General features: G+C 39.2%; 1 protein-coding gene across 1 annotated transcript; it reads right to left on the bottom strand.

The window, feature by feature from the left end:
* Nucleotides 1-1,885: 1,885 nt before the first annotated feature.
* Nucleotides 1,886-17,328, bottom strand: Cd164 (CD164 molecule). The gene is made up of 6 exons (XM_042676656.1): nt 17,017-17,328; nt 14,245-14,334; nt 12,547-12,618; nt 11,065-11,100; nt 7,106-7,159; nt 1,886-4,374 (listed from the first exon to the last, which is right to left on the bottom strand). Exons 1-6 carry the CDS (start codon nt 17,198-17,200, stop codon nt 4,208-4,210), a joined length of 603 nt encoding a protein of 200 aa, XP_042532590.1. The 5' UTR covers nt 17,201-17,328; the 3' UTR covers nt 1,886-4,207.
* Nucleotides 17,329-18,324: the final 996 nt, after the last annotated feature.

Below are 18,324 nucleotides of genomic sequence, written 5' to 3' on the forward strand. Positions count from 1 at the left end.
TTTTTAAAAAAATCTCTTAGTAGACTGGATCAACTTCTAGTAGGCTCTGTATAATTTTTTTTTTCTTTTGTCAGTCAGTCGTGAGGCTTGAACTCTGGGCTTGGGCGCTGTCCCTCAGCTCTTCAGCTCAAGGCTAGTGCTCTACCACTTGAGCCACAGTACCACTTCCGGTTTTCTGGTTGTTAATTGGAAATAAGGGTCTCACAGACTTTCCTGCCTGGGCTGGCTTTGAAATACAATCCTCAGATCTCAGTCTCTTGAGTAGCAAGGATTACAAGCATAAGCCACCAGCGCCCAGCTGTCTGTATAATCCTTAATAGGGCAAAAGGAGAACAAAAAAGAAAAAAGCATTGTAGATAATGTCTAGAATTTTCCAAATATGAAAGCTAAAGATCCCAGTAGCTCAATTATCCCCAAACATGAGAAACAAGACAATATATTCCACAGCACATCATAATCAGTTTTCTCAAAACCAGTTCCAAAGAGAAAAACACTTTTAAAAACAGAGGAAAACCAGAAGTATATAGAATAGAAGATAAAAACAGAATTGTCACAGGACACAATGCAGATAAGGAGACAACAAACCAACAAAGCATAATTTTTTTTACTGAAAGCAAAATATGTCAACATTGAATTCAGAACTGAAATCTTCCAAGAGCAAAGAGTATTTAAACAAACCATGTATAAATAACATATTGGTTCTTGTATTTTAAGCAAAATATAAATTAGAAAACGCAGATGCAAAAACTATTGTACCAACAAGTAACAAATTAATTAAATATTGAATGAAAAGTGCTATTGGATGGACAGCCAAGGAAAATACAAGTACTTAGAGCCATCTACATGAAAAGAACAAACGAAATGGTAACTATGCAACTAAAAATATGTAACGTTTCTCATCTACAAAACATTTTGCCCCTCTTACCAAAAGAACAATAGCACTATGTTTTATGGAGTTTTTAAGCTTGGCATCAAGTTGTTGGTACTAGGCAGTTGAACTCAGGTATTCACTTTTGCTAGGCATTTGATAAGCCACACTACTAGCTCTCTGTTCTGCTGGGATAGGGTCCCTTTTTTAGCCCAGGGGAGCCTAGATTGTGATTCTATTTATACTTCATACTGTAGGCGAGAGGGCAGGTGCCACCACCTAGTTTATTCTGTTGACACTGGATGTCCAGAATTTTTTGTTTTTGAGAAGTTATATATTTAATCTAATTTAAACATTGTACAATGCATTAGAAGTGTATTTTACTCCATTAATGTTTTACATTTTTATGAATCAGATAAAAACAAATTTAAGTTAAATTTTAAGAAGTCATTCAGAATTCCATCCCCCCACCACTCCCTCTCCCAGAATTTTTTTTTAACCAGGGATTACCTAAAACTATGATCTCATCTGTCTCATGAGGAAAAAGAAAGGAGTACAGACATGATACACGCAACCAGCAGCACTGTCTTATGTAATTATGAAAGGCTTATATGAAACCAAGTTTGTGATTTCTAAGTCAAACTATAAACCATAGCCTTACAGATAATATGGCTTACAAAGCAGTACGTTTTGCTTTTTCCTATAGAACTGGGGCTTGAACCTAGAGCCTCGAGCTTGCTAGGCAGGCATTCTACCATTTGATCCAGATCCCCAGCCCTTGAGTAACCTTTAATACAAAATATAATTTGACCACAAAATGGTCAATGAATGGTACCTCTTGACTTATGCAAGCATGCCACGCTCATCCTCTGTCATTTATAAGCCTCTGCTCGCTATAGACTAATTCTTAAGTTATTATTGATTGGTCTAGAGGAGCAATAAAAACAGAACATTTATCCCCATGGACTGATAGGGCAGTAAAATGCAACACATTTTATCCAATAAAGAGAGCAAGTATTCAATAAACAGGTAGATTTATTTTAAGTCAGTTTGGTACATGATACAGATTGGTTTTCAGCTTTTAATGAACTAAAATAGAAATTTCTAAGTACAGCAGTATCTGTCTGTGCAACAAGTATCTGTAAGACAAAATAAGGTACTTGATAGAACTACATTTGCATGAACAAATCAGATGAAAAATCTGAAAACATTTTTATATACCTTCTGGATTAAAAAAACCCAAAAAATGTTAATGGCTCAAGATACTACACTGCTAAAGTAAGGGGGGGAAGGGGCAGGAAAAGGCTGAGTTCTGTTGCAAGAGCTCATCTGTAGACTTGCAAAATCTAACTTTCCTACTGTTAGCACAGTGCTTAAAGGTACAGAATCTTCAAACAAGTTATATTTTGACAAAATTTGCTACATGTGTTGACAATGTGTGGCAAGGAATTTATACCCACATAAATGATAATTATACTATTGTAGCTAATACCTGCCACCTTGTGAAGAACGGAAATTCTATATATTCTCAAATGAATCTTATAGCACTTACTAAAAACTAACAGCCCTGGCACCATTATAAGTTGTGAGGTACCTAGAATATTACTAATGACAACACAAAACTGTGAGGTAAACCTACCATTCCCCAAAACCCTTTGAAGTCAGAGATTTAAACAATTAAGGCACTTGAAAAATTAGGTGTATGTACAAATGTGCAAGTAAAACAAACTTTAGCTGCACCAGCAAGTGACAAAGCAACAGTAACTCTTAATTTTAAGAACCTTTAATACAATCAACCTAAAAACAAGTTTCAGTTTATGAAATGAACCAAAGCCATTTGTAATTTTCAATTATAAAATACTGAAAACCAACTGCTAAATTTACTCCAGGCTAAATAAACTAAAACAACTTTAATGACCTAGAAAAGCAAAAGCCCATTTCCAACTAAGTCTCTGAATTTATCCAATGTTGTCAAAGGCAAAGGGAGAATCAGCCTTCTAAAACTAAAACACAAACAATCCACACTTTGAAAGGCTTTCAAAACTTATAGAAACAAAAAATATGCATGATTAGACTATTGTATTTAACCAAAGAAAGGAAGGGAAAAAAAACCATTCTCTTCATCCAGGGCAATCATCATTAAAAAGATCTCTAGTAATATGATAAAAAAAAAAACTTAAGATTTTTAGGGTTTCATATTTGCTATCTGAAAACTTAAAATGATTGTCACATTTAAAAAGCTAGTAAATGGTTCTAAAACTTATTTCCTTGCCTCAGGAAAGAAGTTACTTTCCAAGAAAGCTTGAAAGAAATTCTTTCAAAGTACAATAGTAGTAGGATACTTTTTGAGTACAAAGGAAAGATAACCAATTTTCTCTGTATTCTTTATGCAGCCCTAAAATAAAACCTGGGAGGTTCAATAGAAGGCTTTCAGCTTATTTATAAATTCCTTAGCTTAAATTTCTCAGCTCTGAAAAAAAAAAGTAGTTATGTTTTGGATTAAATATTAATAGCATGATATCTAAAAGCAGGTTTATTACTGCTCACATCAATAGTTACATCCTCAGGACGATCTTGACCTTCCTTAAATGTTGAAGAACAAATCGTACATAATTTTCCATTACAGCCCACCTTTAGTCTGTCTTTTAAGGCACTCACTGTTCTTATTTTCTCAATGATAATAAGGTGCTCTGCAGCATGGACAATACACAATAATGGTTTGTAACCTTTCCATTCATTTCTTTAAATCTGGAATGTAATTCCCTGTGTGGCATCTTGTTTCTAAAAATAACTTACAAAGCACAAAATTTTACTCTAAGGATACAGTTTAATACTATTAATAAATTTATTATGCTTTTGAAATGATAGCCAAAAACCCACCTACACTGATGTTCATTTGGCACACCCTTTTCAATTCTGGTCACTAAATTACATCTTGAGTTGGACTTTTTAAAAAAATTAACTTTTCAGGCTTTAAGGTGACTAAATTTAAACTGTCAAGAGTGAAGAGGCTGTCTGCACAGGACATTTTCCATCACTTAAAAAAGTGACATTTGGCATGTAAAGAGAAGAAACATAATTCCACAGCAGCAGCTATGAAAATAAAAAGACCACAGCCACAAGGATTCATGCAGAATATTTTAAATATTCCTGTTCAGCAAAAAGGTTAACTGATTTTTCTTCAAAGATGATGCTTCAAAATATCCTATATGCATCCTTTGGAAATTTAAAGATCCCGGAAAAACATCTTCCATATGAGACTTTCTTGAAAAGTAATTATTTTGGTTTCAGTGAGTTACACAAATGAATTGCCAGTTCTCATTAATTTACTGGGTCTGCTTACAGAGTGTGGTAATTTCGTTCTTTAGATTTGCAGAATTTATAGAGAAAGAAAATTACAGCCTGCACACCCAAGACAAGAACAATTCCTCCAATGAAACTGGCTGCGTCAAAGGTAGACTTCCGAGTAGGTTGTGAGGTCGGAGTCAAAGTGGTATTAGTTGCACCTAATATGATGAAAGAAATAACAATTCTTAGTTGTTAACTCTCATGATACTCTACCACAGTATCAAAACACACCTGAACATCTGTTTTGCCATGTTATAAAGTATTTCCTCTTATAGGACTCTAGTTGCCGAAGATAACCCTTATAATTCTATTCATCTCATTCAGAGATGCAAAGTAGTCAATGTTACTATAGTGCTTCAACATGAAAATAAAAGGATTTTTTCTGGTATATAAATTGTGACACAGGAATTTATAAAGAACTTTCAAATATATAATAATTTTCCAAGACAACTTTTGGCTAATTCCTATGTTATCTGTGATAAAAATTCATGACATTTGTGTTTTACTATATCTAAGTAAATAAAAACTCAGTTCTAATTTTTCAAGTTACAAAAGCATCCTTAAGAATTCAAGCTGGGCGCCAGTGGCCCACACCTGTAATCCTAGCTACTCAGGAGGATGAGATCTGAGGATCAAGGTTCAAAGCCAGCCCAGGCAGAAAAGTCTGTGAACCTCTTATCTCCAATAAACCACCAGAAAACCGGAACTGACACTGTAGCTTAAGTGGTAGAGTGCTAGCCTTGAGCTGAAGAGCTGAGGGACAGCTGAGCTCAGGCCCAGAGTTCAAGCCCCACGACCAACAAAAAAAAAAAAAAGAATTCAAAATTGATTATTTCTACAAGCAAAAGAACTCAATTAAAAACATCTTAAATAGTCTGTTAATTTTTCACTGTGAGAAAGTATCACTAAATCATAAGGAAAAAGGACATGAAAATTGAAATTTCTTTCCAGGTAGTAAAAACATTTCAAGGGGCTGGGAAGGTGGCTCAGTAGTAGAGCACTTGCCTTGCACGCCTGAGGCCCTGGGTTTGATTCCTCAGCACCACATAAGCAAAAAGAAAAAAGCCAGAAGTGGCCCTGTGGTTCAAGTGGTAGAGCACTAGCCTTGAGCTGAAGAGCTGAGGGACAGTGCCCAGGCCCAGAGTTCAGGCCCCAGGACCGGACCAAAAAAAAAAAAAAAATTCAAGAACAAAAAGATTATAAGAAAGCAGCATCTATGGTGTGCAGAATCCCAGCCACTCTAGAGTTGGAAGTAGAAGAACTAAATTTGATGTGAAATTTGAGGCTAGTGCAGGCAGTTAGGGAGCTACTATGTCAAAATGAAATATAAAGCTGGGCACTGGTGGCTCATGCCTGTAATCCAAGCTACTCAAAAGGCTAAGATCTGAGGATCAGGGGTCAAAGCCAACCTGGACAGAAAAGGTCGGTGAGACTCTTATTTCCAATTACCCAGCAAAAAGGAGAAAGAACAGGTATGGCTCATGTGGTAAAGCACCATCAGCATTGAGTGAAAAAGTCAAGAACTGAAATTCAAGCCCCAATACAGGCACCAAATGAAATAAACAACAACAAAACCCCACAAAATACAAAAACAAAAAGGGTTGAGGGCATGGTTCAAATGCTAGAGTACTTGCCTGGCATGTCGGCTTACTACTCACTATGGAACAAGGAAAAGCACCCATTTTAATAAAGCACTTCTTATTTAAAGTCAATTTCTTTTTTTCCTTTTTCTTTTGCCAATCCTGGAACTTGAACCGAGGGCCTGGGTGGGCACTCTCCCTTAGTCTTTTTGCTCAAAGCAGTATAGCACATGAATCCTAGTTCGCTCCATTTCTGGCTTTTTGGTGGTTAATTGGAGGTAAGAGTTTCAGACTTTTCTGACTCAGGGACTTCAAACCTTGATCCCAACCTCCTGAGTAGCTAGAATTTCAGTTGTGAGCCATTGACACGGAGCAAACTTCAGTTTTGTTTTGTTTTTTTAGGGTGGTCCAGTCGTGGGACCTGAACTCTGGGCCTGGACACTGTCCCTCAGCTCTTCAGCTCAAGGCTAGCAATCTACCACTTGAGCCACAGTGCAACTTCCGGCTTTTTTTTCTGCTTATGTGGTGCTGAGGAATTGAACCCAGGGCCTCGAGCATGCAAGGCAAGCTCTCTACCACTGAGCCACCTTCCCAGCCCCCAACTTCCATTTTCTAAAGTAAAATATTAAGCAAATAATGGTTCTGGTGGTTGTATAGCTGATCAACTTCAAAATTTATTACACCTAGGGGTGTTGCTCAAAAGTAGAGTGCTTGCCTAATATGAGTGAAGTGCTGAGTTCAATTTCCTTAACACCAAAAAAGCAAATGAAACCCAACTAAAATTCAATCACAACAATTTTGTAGTCCCTTTTAAGACAATTAAATAGCTTTACTGGAACTAAAAAGGTAGGTAGAACAAGAATACAGATATAAGAATCACAATACATAGAAAAAGACTCCTCAGCATCAAAACATTTGAAGGAACAGATTTTTTTTTAAAAAAGTACACATCTTGGCCTTTTAGGCTTCACTGAGTACAAATGATACTATTATCATCACTCAAATTGTGATGGCCTATAGTATAGCATACAACCAGGCCCTCAAAGTAATTGATAGTTTCAAATCAATTTTATATGTAAGTTGCACTTACAAAAAGGTCTTAGGAAAACATCATTTCTTAACTATAAAGTGTCAGCTCAAATATGATTATACACTAAAAAAAATTAAGATTCTCAGTAGAACTACCATTACTGCTTTAACAGCTTGTTATTATTTTGGTCTTCTAAAAAATGAGTTTCAGTGTTTGAAATAGTAAAAGCAACATGTGCAAACATTCTACATCACTACTAGTTTAAAAAACTTCAATTACCTGATGTGACAACTGTCGTAGAAGCTGAAGGGGAAGGCAGAGTTGTGGTTTTAGCTGAAATGAAAACAAAATGTATTTAAAAACCTTAAGTCTCTAACTTACCAGTTATCTATTATCTACTTTAAAAAAATATATTGTTACTGGGGCTGGGAAGGTGGCTCAGTGGTAGAGCGCTTGCCTTGCATGCATAAGGGCCTGGGTTCGATTCCTCAGCACCACATAAGCAAAAAGAAAAAAAGCCGTAAGTGGTGCTGTGGCTCAAGTGGAAGAGCGCTAGCCTTGAGCTGCATGAAGAGCTGAGGGACAGCGCCCAGGCCCATAGTTCAGGCCCCATGACCGGACCCAAAAAAAAAAAAATTATATATATATATATAGTTACTAACTTTAACATACCTCTAATTTTTAAGATTAGAAGCCAAATTTCAACTAATGTTTCACTGATATAACCAACAATACTAAGTATTCAAGTACAATTTTAAGTATCAATATTTTTGTATATACTAAGGACAAAATATACATATCCATCTGAATAAAGTTTAAAAAAAAAAGACACATGAGAAGGACAAGAATACTGAGAGGGAATTTTAAATTTCTTATAAAATTGCTTCTAAAAACTATTAAAACTGGGGCTGGGAAGGTGGCTCAGTGGTAGAGCGCTTGCCTTGCATGCCTGAGGCCCTGGGTTCAATTCCCCAGCACCACATAAGCAAAAAGAAAAAAGCCGAAGTGGAGCTATGGCTCAAGTAGTAGAGCGCTAGCCTTGAGCTGAAGAGCTGAGGGACAGCACCCAGGCCCAGAGTTCAGGCCCCACGACCGGACCCAAAAAAAAAACAAAAAAAAAAACTATTAAAACTGATGGTGTTAAGAAAGAAAAAACAACTTATTTATTATTACATAGACACCAAGATTTGCCCATTCACTTCAGGATTAGCAAAATTTTCACAAAGGGGTAGACAATAAATCTTTTCATCTATGTTGTATAATGCCAAAAACATGGAAATGAATGAACATGCTTCATCTCATACTAGTAATAGGAAGGAAAGACCTCTGGATACATTTGTGAGAGCATTAGTTTTTTGTTTTTTCCTTGAAAAGTAGGATGGTAAGGGGCTGCATATCACTAGCTGGCTAGGAATTCCTTACCATGCCTAAGACATAATTAGGTTAGTCAGAGTTGAGGCCTGCAGCTTCACCATCAGGATTTGATTACTATGGTAGGTAACTCTCTTCTTGGGGGAAAGCTTCTCAGTTTAAAAATTCATTCCATGGTGCTATTCTATGAAAAATGTAAGCTGCTATCCAGTCTTTGCACTATTTCAGAAGAAAGGAACTGACAGTTGAAGAGAATCTGGCAACATATGTTCATTTTGGTATAAAGTATGTAACTAGAATGTATGGCATTTTGGAGTTTCCTTAGAAGATAAGGCTTATAAATATCTCAACTCTTCTTGGTACCAACATTCTATTGTTTGACACAGGAGGCAGAAATCTCATTGTGTACATGTCTTGAAATACCACATTATATTCCATAAATATGTACTAGTATATGTCAATTAAAAACAGTCAACAGGAGCTTAATGAAAGCTCTGGACAATTTTTTGTGTGACAGTACTGGAGCTTGAACTCGGGACCTTGAGTTTTGTTGTTCACAGGTCTACCACTTGAACCACTCCTCCATTTCCACTGGCCAGACTTCTATTAGGACAGACCCAAGAAAAAACTTAAAGATGATTGCTAACAATACTAATTAATACATGTGTGTAGTTTTCCCATCTTGCTTGGACTAGTGTTATAAACACTATACTACTTTTTATAAGAGTCTCACAGACTTTCATGCCTGGACTGGCTTCAAAACACAATTCTCAGATCTCAGCCTCCTGATCAGCTAGGATTACAGTTTAAGGCTCATTATTCCTTCAGGGATTTTGTTGTTTGTCAATTATCTTCAGTGTAACTAAAAAAACCAAAACACAACAACAAACGTGTGGCTGTCACTGAGGATTTCTCAGGACATCAAGTTCTGCTAAATGAAAGGCCAAGTCTTGACTGCAGAAAATACATCTATTAACTGATAAGCACTTCCTAGTTGAAAACAAATCTCTGTTCATATGACATTAATTCTGCTTAAAACAAAACAAGAAATTAAGGACTGTTAAGGAAACAATGCAGCGAATTTCGTTTCATGTAGAAAGGTATGCAGTGGTTTTAATTCAAATAGCCCTTCCCAAGGATAGTGTAATTATCAAAAATGAATGACAAAATTATGTCAGAAACATACTAGAGAATGTCCTAAGCTGTGAGGTATTTATATGTTCATGAAAAGAAAAAATAGATCAATAGAGATGCATTCTTTAAATATAAGTTCACATCTTCATGTCAGCTACACAGGATGTGGAGGTAAGAACACTGGCCCTGGGTAAAAAATGTAAGATCCTCTTTGAAAAGTAACTGACACCAAAAGGGTTGAGGCCTTGACTTAAGTGGTAGAGTGCTTGCATACCAAAATCTTGAGTTTAGAACCCCAATAGGTGTCCCAAAATCACATCTGATCATATAACCTACATGTTTAAAATCTTTCAGGATAACATCTAAGTCTATCAGCAGGGCATACAAATAGATGCCTCCAGTCATGCTTTTGACCTGTAACTGTCAGCTCTCTCCCTTTGTACAGGACACTTAACCTCACTCATGTGCTGACCAGCCTGCTCCATCTGAGAAGCTCTTCTCACATTTTACCAGAATCATTTCAGTCAACAGCACCAAGTTGCCATCACATATTCTGTACCATCCAACACACGCTTTCCTACAAATTCCACCAAACATTGTACTCACTGATTTCATCATTCCTATAGAAATGAAATGCTGGCTTACTTCTTCCCTAGATCCTCAACATCTAGTCTAGAACTTGTCCAAGAAGAGATGCATTTAGTATTTGTAAAATTTAAGTACCTACATTTCCTACTGAATTAGTAGATTCAGGGGGTGGTGGAAAATTTTCTAATTGTTGATGAAAATGAAAATGATCAGTAATCAATGTTGAACCTTAAATAATGACCCAAAAAGTCTCTCAATCACCCAAAGCTAACTAATACCTCTAAGGTATCACTTGTGAGAGGAATGAACTTACTGTCCAACCAATATCACAATAGGCAGCATAGTGCTACCATCTTTCCTTATTTTTTTTTTTTTGCAAGTCATGGTGCCTGAACTCTGCGCCTGGCACTGTCCCTCAGCTCTTCAGCTCAAGGCTAGCGCTCTACCACTTGAGCCACAGCACCACTTCCAGCCTTTTCTGCTTATGTGGTGCTGAGGAATCGAACCCAGGGCCTTAGGCATGCAAGGCAAGCACTCTACCACTGGGCCACCTTCCCAGCCCCTTTCCTTATTTTTTTGTGCCAGTCCTGGGGCTTGAACTCAAGAGTCTAGGCACTGTCCCAGGGATTTTTTGCTCAAGACTGGCACATTACCACTTGACCCACAGCTCCATTTCTGGCTTTTTGGTGGTTAATTGAAGTAAAAGTCTCACAGACTTTGGCAGGCTGGCTTTAAACTATGATCCTCAGATCTCAGTCACCAGTTACCAGTGAGTCACCAGTACCTGGGCACTGCTACCATCTTATAGTAAAAGAAGAAATATAAAAGTGCATTACTGGGGCTGGGATGTAGCTCAGTGGCAAAGCACTTGCCTAGCAAGTGCAACGTCCTGGGTTCGATCCCCAGTACCAAAAAAGAAAAGACAAAAAAAAAAAAAAATACAGTTAAAAGTGCATTACTGTATCATCTAGTTTCACAAAAATGAAATGTACTTACTTAGGTATACACACAGAAAAAGAACAGAAGAAGCTAATTGCTGAAAATATGTTGGTATACTTAACTAAGGTCTTTTAAATCTTTTAAGAAACTATTCAACAAGAAGGCTTAAAAATCCTGAAGAACAGTAGAAGAATCAGTGAACTTACCTGTAGAACTGGTTGGTACTGGAGTAACAGTAGGCACTATTAATAAAAGATATAGACTAATGAGTCTAAAATATCACAAACTACAACACGAATTCCCAATCTACAAACATGAACACTACTTTCACAATTTTTACAACATAAATACTATCCTTTGGAAGAGACAGTTGCCCCTACTGAACAGAATTATCTCTTTCCTTAGAAATAGAGCCACTGGTTTACAGTGATATTTACCTTTCCATAGGAAACAAATTTTTAGCTTCCCTTGCAGCAAAGTAGCCAGGTGTACTTTCTATAAAGCAAACCTTAAAGACGATAGGGACTCTTTATTTTCCTTTCTTGCATGCAAGAAAAACCATTTGAATGTTGGAACATGCATAAACATCCTTCTTAGACAATTATGATCAGGGTCATTCTGGGAAAGTAAACGAAAACCTAAAAGGAGCCTAGGTTGTAGATGTTCATGTAGCCATCTAGTTTTGCTACAGATCAGACTTCTTTTACATGAAGTTGTCCACTGTGGAAGCCATCATAACTGGACATTGTTTCCTTTATAGCTAAACATATTTCTAATGAGTATAGCAGGAAATAAACAGCATTATTTATTTTTCTTAGAATCAATATTTTAAAAATGTTTTGGGTGATAAAGTTCTTGCCTAGAATGTGCAAGACCTCAATATTGCAATCTGGTTTCCAAGTAACTTCATGAACTCAAGTCTGATAATTTTTAGTTTTCTAATATATATTAAAATGCATATTTTGAATGTTTGTAAATGTACCATTTAACCCATATTATACATTCTACACAGGATAATACTGATTTAATATTAAAGAAAATTCTTTTTGTCTAATGTACTATGTGTAGTCATTTCTTTTTCCCTTCATTTTCCCCGCTTTGGTTTATCCCGTTTTTTATTTTGGTACCCTGTGTCTTACATATATGTTTATCTATCTGATTTAGGGACGGGAAGGAGATAACAAAATGCTGAGACAAAAGACAAAGGGTGAACCAATCCAACAGTGATACTCACAAGATACTATGTTAGAAATGAACTTTATAACTTAGAGAGGATCCGGGGAGAAAGAAAGTAGAAGAAAATTCCTAGTTACAAAGTTTACACTGGAATGAGGAAAGCCCAACCAAAGTTAAATTAGGCAAAGGTTAATCTTCAAAGTTTATGGACACACCCCACAAAAACCTTTTACTCTATTTATGCTGGATATTCAAATGTGAGCATCACCAGTACTGTAACACAGAACATACCAGAATACATTTGTCTAGACCAGGAAAACACAAATAAAGACCAGTTTAAACTGCAGTTTTTTTTAAGTAGGAGACTTAAAGTATCTACACTTACAGAACTTCTTCACAGGATAGGTGAATCACTAAACCAAGTTTCAAACTATCCTTTTAGCAATATGAATATTCTATTCATATCCAAATTCTTAACAAGGTTAAAAATTATAACAATGCTTTAAACTTACCAGAACAAGAGTCAGTGCTATTTGCCACAGTACAATTAATAACTTCTGAAGTATTTGAACAGTAGGTTCTACCTATCATAGGAAAACAAAAAGATAAGCAGCACCAATTACTTTTTTGTTTTTTTTGGTGGTAGTAGTGGTGGTCTCTTTGTTTTAATAAGCTCCAAAACATCTGTAAATAAAAAAATCAAGCCCCAATAAATACTTTAGAAGTCCAAAGACCAACAAATACTATTGTTTAAATATTGTTATGTTTTGCCTACAGTTGGAGAGGTATTACACAGATCCTCCAAATTTTATCCTTCTAAAATCACATAAATAGCTCATAGCTTTAATCGTAGCTACTTAGGAGGCTGAGATCTTAGGACTGTGGCTCAAAGCCAGCCTGGGTAGAAACATATGACACGTATGACACTCTTACCTCCAATTAAACACAAAAATGCCAGAAGTGAAGCTATGGCTCAAGTGGTAAGGATCTAGCCCTGAGCTCAAAAGCTCAGGGACAGTGCCCAGGCCCAGAGTTCAAGCCACAGGACTAGCTAAAAAGATAAAAACAAAATAAAACAACAACAAAAACCCACATAAATACACTGAAAATCTGAAATATTCAGAATTATAATTTGAGAGCCAGCCAGAAAACTACAAAAAAAAAAAAAAAAGGGTAGCACAAGTGGTTCTAATCTTTTTTTTTCCCCTTTGGTCCAGGACTGAGATACCAACTCAGCACCTGAAACTTTAGCTCAATGTCTAGTGCTCAATTAAGCCATACCTCCACCCCCTCAAGACCTTTAATAAAAAAAACTTAGTAAAGAGTAACCATGGCAGTAGTAGAAACTATGCTCCAGATTTCCCTGATTTCGATGTCTATACCTTGTAAAATAGCTTTCTTAGACAGGCATACTTGGAGAAAGTCTCCCCCTCATCAAGTAGTGGAGTATAAACTCAGGGCTTATAGCTTATGGCTCTACTACCTGAGACATATCCCTAGCAGCAAGTCTTAAAATTGAAAACTCAAAAATCTCCAAAATTCATCTGGTATACATCACTATGTATGGGAGCAAACACCTTTAAATTCTATTTTATGACCTAACATAAGAGACTATTATATAATGAAAAATTGAGTTAACCCAAGTTAACATCCTAATTTTAAAGAGGTTCTGCGCTTCATGTAATTTCTAAAAATATTTAATTTTTACTGAATAAGGCAATTTAACATGTGAATTTTTCTATATTAAGCAAGACTGTTTTGCTGATAAGGAAAAAATGCAACCACTGTACACTGAGAACAGAATGGTTTATGCTATAATCCTATGACTAATAAAAATCTTACATTTCAATCTACTTCCACCTATCTCTTTATCCTTCAAATGTTCAAAGTTAACTACTTTAAGACTTTACAAAACAAGAAAACTGCAACTACTTCACAGATAATTCTAACATTTTACTGCACCTTAAACTTTACTAAGACTTAAAATCTCCCTAAATTATCAAGTCTAAGAAATCTAAAATGGGAGGAAGGGATGTTTAAGCAATTGGCATTTTAAAGTACTGGATTTACAAAATAAACAATGTAACTAGCCTAAAGGCTCTAAGGAAATTTTCAAAATGTTTAAGAATGAATAGGTTTCTAAGAAGTTATAAGGAATGTGTTTTTGTATTTTCAAAATTAGAGCAGTATAACAATTCATAATCTCTTACCTAATTTTTTGCAGTTTATCCAAAAGCAGGTAGTATTAGCAATACTAGCATTAACACAGGAAACACAGCTGTTCTGGCTTTCACAGGTTTCTAGGAGGAAACAAATGAAGATGATGAATTAGTATCTCATTTGCACTTATTCTCGTTATATTTTGAACAATAAACGTTAAATGATACAGTAGCAGAAAAATTCAGAGAAATGGTAAAAACTTTTAAAGAAATACCAATTATATGAAACCAAATAATAAATTTGAGAAACAAGTTGAGTTAGTGGGCTCATCAGTACTTTTCCCTCACAAAACACTTTTATTACAGTAATTGCTATTTTATACTTATAATTTTGGCATATAAACAAAAGAATTTGGAAAGATTTATAAAACAGTAATCTGGATATTCAATATATTAATCAACAACAAATATATAGATGCTATTAGTACAAAAACAGAGAGTCCAGATAGATGCTCAGTACCCTAAGGTACCTATAAAACAATCTTTTTTCAGAACACTATTTGAAAGATACTCACCACACACACCACACTCATACTCTTGAGGCATTTTAAAGTGTCCTTAAAAATTAAAAATACTAGCCAGGTACTCATACCTGTAATTCTAGCTACTCAGAGGCTGAGATACACACACACACACAAAAGATTATGAGATCAACACTACATATAAGGGAAATTACTGTCCCCAGAAGCACAGCGTTTTTGAAATTTCTGTACGGATTCTTGAACACAAGAGCCTGGGCACTGTTCCTGAACTTATTAAGCTCATGTCTAGTGCTCTACCATTTGGGCCCCAGATCCATTTCTGGCTTTTTGGTGGTTAATTGAAGGTAAAAATCTGACTTTCTTGAACCAGCTGGCTTCTAACCAATATCCTCAGCTCTCAGCATCTTGTTAGCAAAGATCACAAGCATTGAGCTGCTGGTGCCCAGCAGGAATTTATGTGCAAAGGGAAGGAATTTTTTTTTTTTTAAACAGGAATGAAGATTACAGGTTAGATTGAAACTCTGATACTGGAGGACTAAAAACAATTTCCCAAAGACTCAAGATTCAATAATACTTCGCCTTAATGATTCACCCTTCGCAGGGTTCTCTACAACTAGAAACCACCTTTAAAAGCGCAACACTCATCTATACATTATTTGATGCTAGGAAGAAGTTTATCAATTGTTTTCTAAGTCAAATGATCCAGAAATAACTTGAAGTCAATTACAACTGAAAGTCTGCACAAAGAAATCAACTTACAGAATCTTAGAAACTAGATGCATGTACAGTCTCATTTGCTTTCCTCTTGCCTAAAAAATTAGTTCTACAGTAGCATTCAACACTTTATTGAAAACATATATATTCACAAAATAGAAGTTCTTCAGAATTTATGCCCACGACTTAAAAATCATATTTAAAGCCTGAACACGAGTGTAGCTCAGTGAAATGTTTGTTACAGTAAACTGAACTTATAACCTTTTCTAGGGCATCTTATCTATGATTTCCAGAAAAGAAAAATGATCTCTTCTACCTGCACTTCAATTACACAAAAGCAATGAACTTCGTATTTCCAAGCTTCTGTTAAAGACACAAAACAACCGCACTCTGTAATTCTGAGGGGAAACTGCTAAATAAGGGGAAGACAAAAATAATCTGCTCTGTCATTCTAAGCAGTGCGGTTAGAAATTGCCAGTATTATACTGTAACAACTTACTTTCCGTACTTACAATTTTACCCTAACATTTTGCTGGATGTATTAAGTTCGTCACGTATTTCATCGAATTTTATATTAAAAATACTAAAACGAAGGGTGACAGAATACACTGAGCAGCTTAAAAACGTCCTCGTCTAGTAATAGTTCACCTAGTTATCTCAAATTACCCTTCCCTCTCTTTTCTGTAGTCACGAACGTCAATTTCAGCTGTACCTGCGTGTACCGTACACGCCTCAACTGACCGTACTCAGCAGCAAGAGTTTAAGATGTTCCTTGAGTGGGTTGCTAGAAACCGACCGCTCGGGGTTCCACTCCAACTCCACAACCACTAAACCTATTGTCCCGGGGTTTCTCCGTCTACTTCCTAGGCGTCCCCATCCATCCTCCAGGTTCGCCTCGAGTACCAAAGGCTAATCTGTGGTAAGCACGAAACACACGCCAAGGACACGCTGTCTTCCTTTCGCTCACAACACGAGCCGCACGCTCCAACCTTGCTTATACCTGTCGGCCAAAGCGACGCGGTGACATTTCCGGCGACTTAATTTCTTAGGCCCCGTTCCAGAGACCCGAACGCTGCTCACGTAGGTTAAGTTTCTGTTTCTCCGGGGCTAACTTCCGGAGAAGCGCCCGGCGGGAGAGGCCGGGGTGCACGGGCCACCCGCCCCCCCCCCCCCCCCCCCGCACACACACACTGAAGTTCTCCGTCCCCGCCGACTTCGGAGGCGCGTCGCCTCGCCCGAGCACTGAACCACGGCTGCCACCGCGGAAGGAAGCCACGTCCCCGCTCCCCAGCCCCACCGGGAGTCCGGGACCGGGGGGCTTGGAAACTGCAACCCAGCGTGCACCGCCCCGGGGCCCGGGGTCGGAAGAGCGCGCGGCGCGGCCCCCGCCTCCCGCCGGCCGCTCGGCGCCCGCCTGGCCACCGCGCCCGCACGCCGCCGGTCTCGGGGCGGGCCGCCATGTTGCCGGAGTCCCCACCCGCCCCGGCCCCCCAGGGCTCCCCCCCCCCCCAAAAGTGCGACTCGTCGGAGCGGGCGAGCGCAGGAAGCCCGTTGGGCCGGCGCCCACCTGGTGCTGGGGCGGTGGTGGGCTGCGAGGGAGTCGGCACCGGGGTGCTGACAGGCTTGGTGGGCGCTGGAGTCGGGGGTTCAGTCACGTTGGGAGTCACGGTGGAGTTCGCCTCCACAGAGAGCGCGCAGAACGCAGCCAGGCAGGTGGCGGCCCAGAAGAGCAGGCGAGCGAGCCCCGACATCGTGTCCTCCGCACTGGCGTCCCGGACAAAGATGCGGCGCACAACAGCTCCGACGGTTCTTCCGTCGGCCCCACCGTCCCCCGCGGCGCCACTGCCAAGACTCCGCTCCCCTGCGGGAGCGCGTAAAGGTCACGTGACGGGTTCCCGACCGCGGCAAGAGGGCGGGGCGCGGCGCAGAAGGGGCGGGGATAGGGAGAGACCAATTGGAATCCTCCGGGGGGGGGTAAGCGTGACGGCCAGAGGAAACCTTACAGTGACTGTACAGCAAGAAGGGCTCCATTCGCTACAGAGTGTCCTCACTGCTGTCACAGTACTTACGCGCGGTGCAACTGAGGTGTTCTCACGATTGGGATAGGGAAGCCCCTCACTCCGGTTTGACTGGTACGTCCCACATGACGTGGCAAGCGACGTCCGCCGAGCTCCCGGCACACCCAGCTCTCCTTCCACGGCCTCACGTGACCTGGGGGACCTGAGTGGGTCGGGCGGAAGTTGCTCCCAGGGCCACGAGTAAAGTTTGGTCTGTGTTTCCCACCGTGCTCCGTCGGCCCCGCGCGGGACCCTTGATCGAGTCGGAGACCATTGGTTGTGTTGCAAGCAACTCTAGTGTGGGTCACTCCGGGGTAATGAGGAGTTCCTGCTCGTCCGGCCCCGAAAGCAGCCTCCTGCCCCCACAATCTGAGCCGCCCCGTCCACGTTACCAGCCTGACCCTCCCGAATTTCGTTTTCAGTCCACGGCAGCGGGCGGCGTTCCAACTCCACTACTGAAGTCAGAGTCAAAAGCGGCCCGACGCCCACACAGACACCGACAGACAGACAGACACACACACATACACACACACCACGGGCGAGGAAGCTGACCCTGGACACACACACACACACACACGGGCGAGGAAGCTGACCCTGGACTGTAACCTGACCGAGACCCCCGATTGCCTGGTTTCAGAGTTGGATTTTTCAGTGCTTGGTAAGGCTTCTGCTCTGGCTTTCGGTGTAAGTGAGCGCCCTCTGATGCTCACGCTCACGAAATATTCGCCGGCTTCTGCCGAGTGGTAAAAATCAGACTTTAAAGTCGTTTGTGGCCATCTGTTTCCGCTATTTTGTCATGAAAATTTGATGACACATTT

This window comes from Dipodomys spectabilis, unplaced genomic scaffold (genome assembly GCF_019054845.1).
Source record: "Dipodomys spectabilis isolate Male_0828 unplaced genomic scaffold, ASM1905484v1 ptg000001l, whole genome shotgun sequence".
Taxonomy (NCBI): Eukaryota; Metazoa; Chordata; class Mammalia; order Rodentia; family Heteromyidae; genus Dipodomys; species Dipodomys spectabilis.

Excerpts from the sequence above, each read along its gene's own strand:
- Cd164 (XM_042676656.1), bottom strand. The coding sequence starts at position 17,200 with ATGTCGGGGCTCGCTCGCCTGCTCTTCTGGGCCGCCACCTGCCTGGCT. Across the intron at positions 12,619-14,244 it reads GATAAACTGCAAAAAATTAG|GTAGAACCTACTGTTCAAAT; the intron begins GTAAGAGATTAT and ends TTCCTATGATAG. Across the intron at positions 4,375-7,105 it reads TACGACAGTTGTCACATCAG|GTGCAACTAATACCACTTTG; the intron begins GTAATTGAAGTT and ends TCATCATATTAG.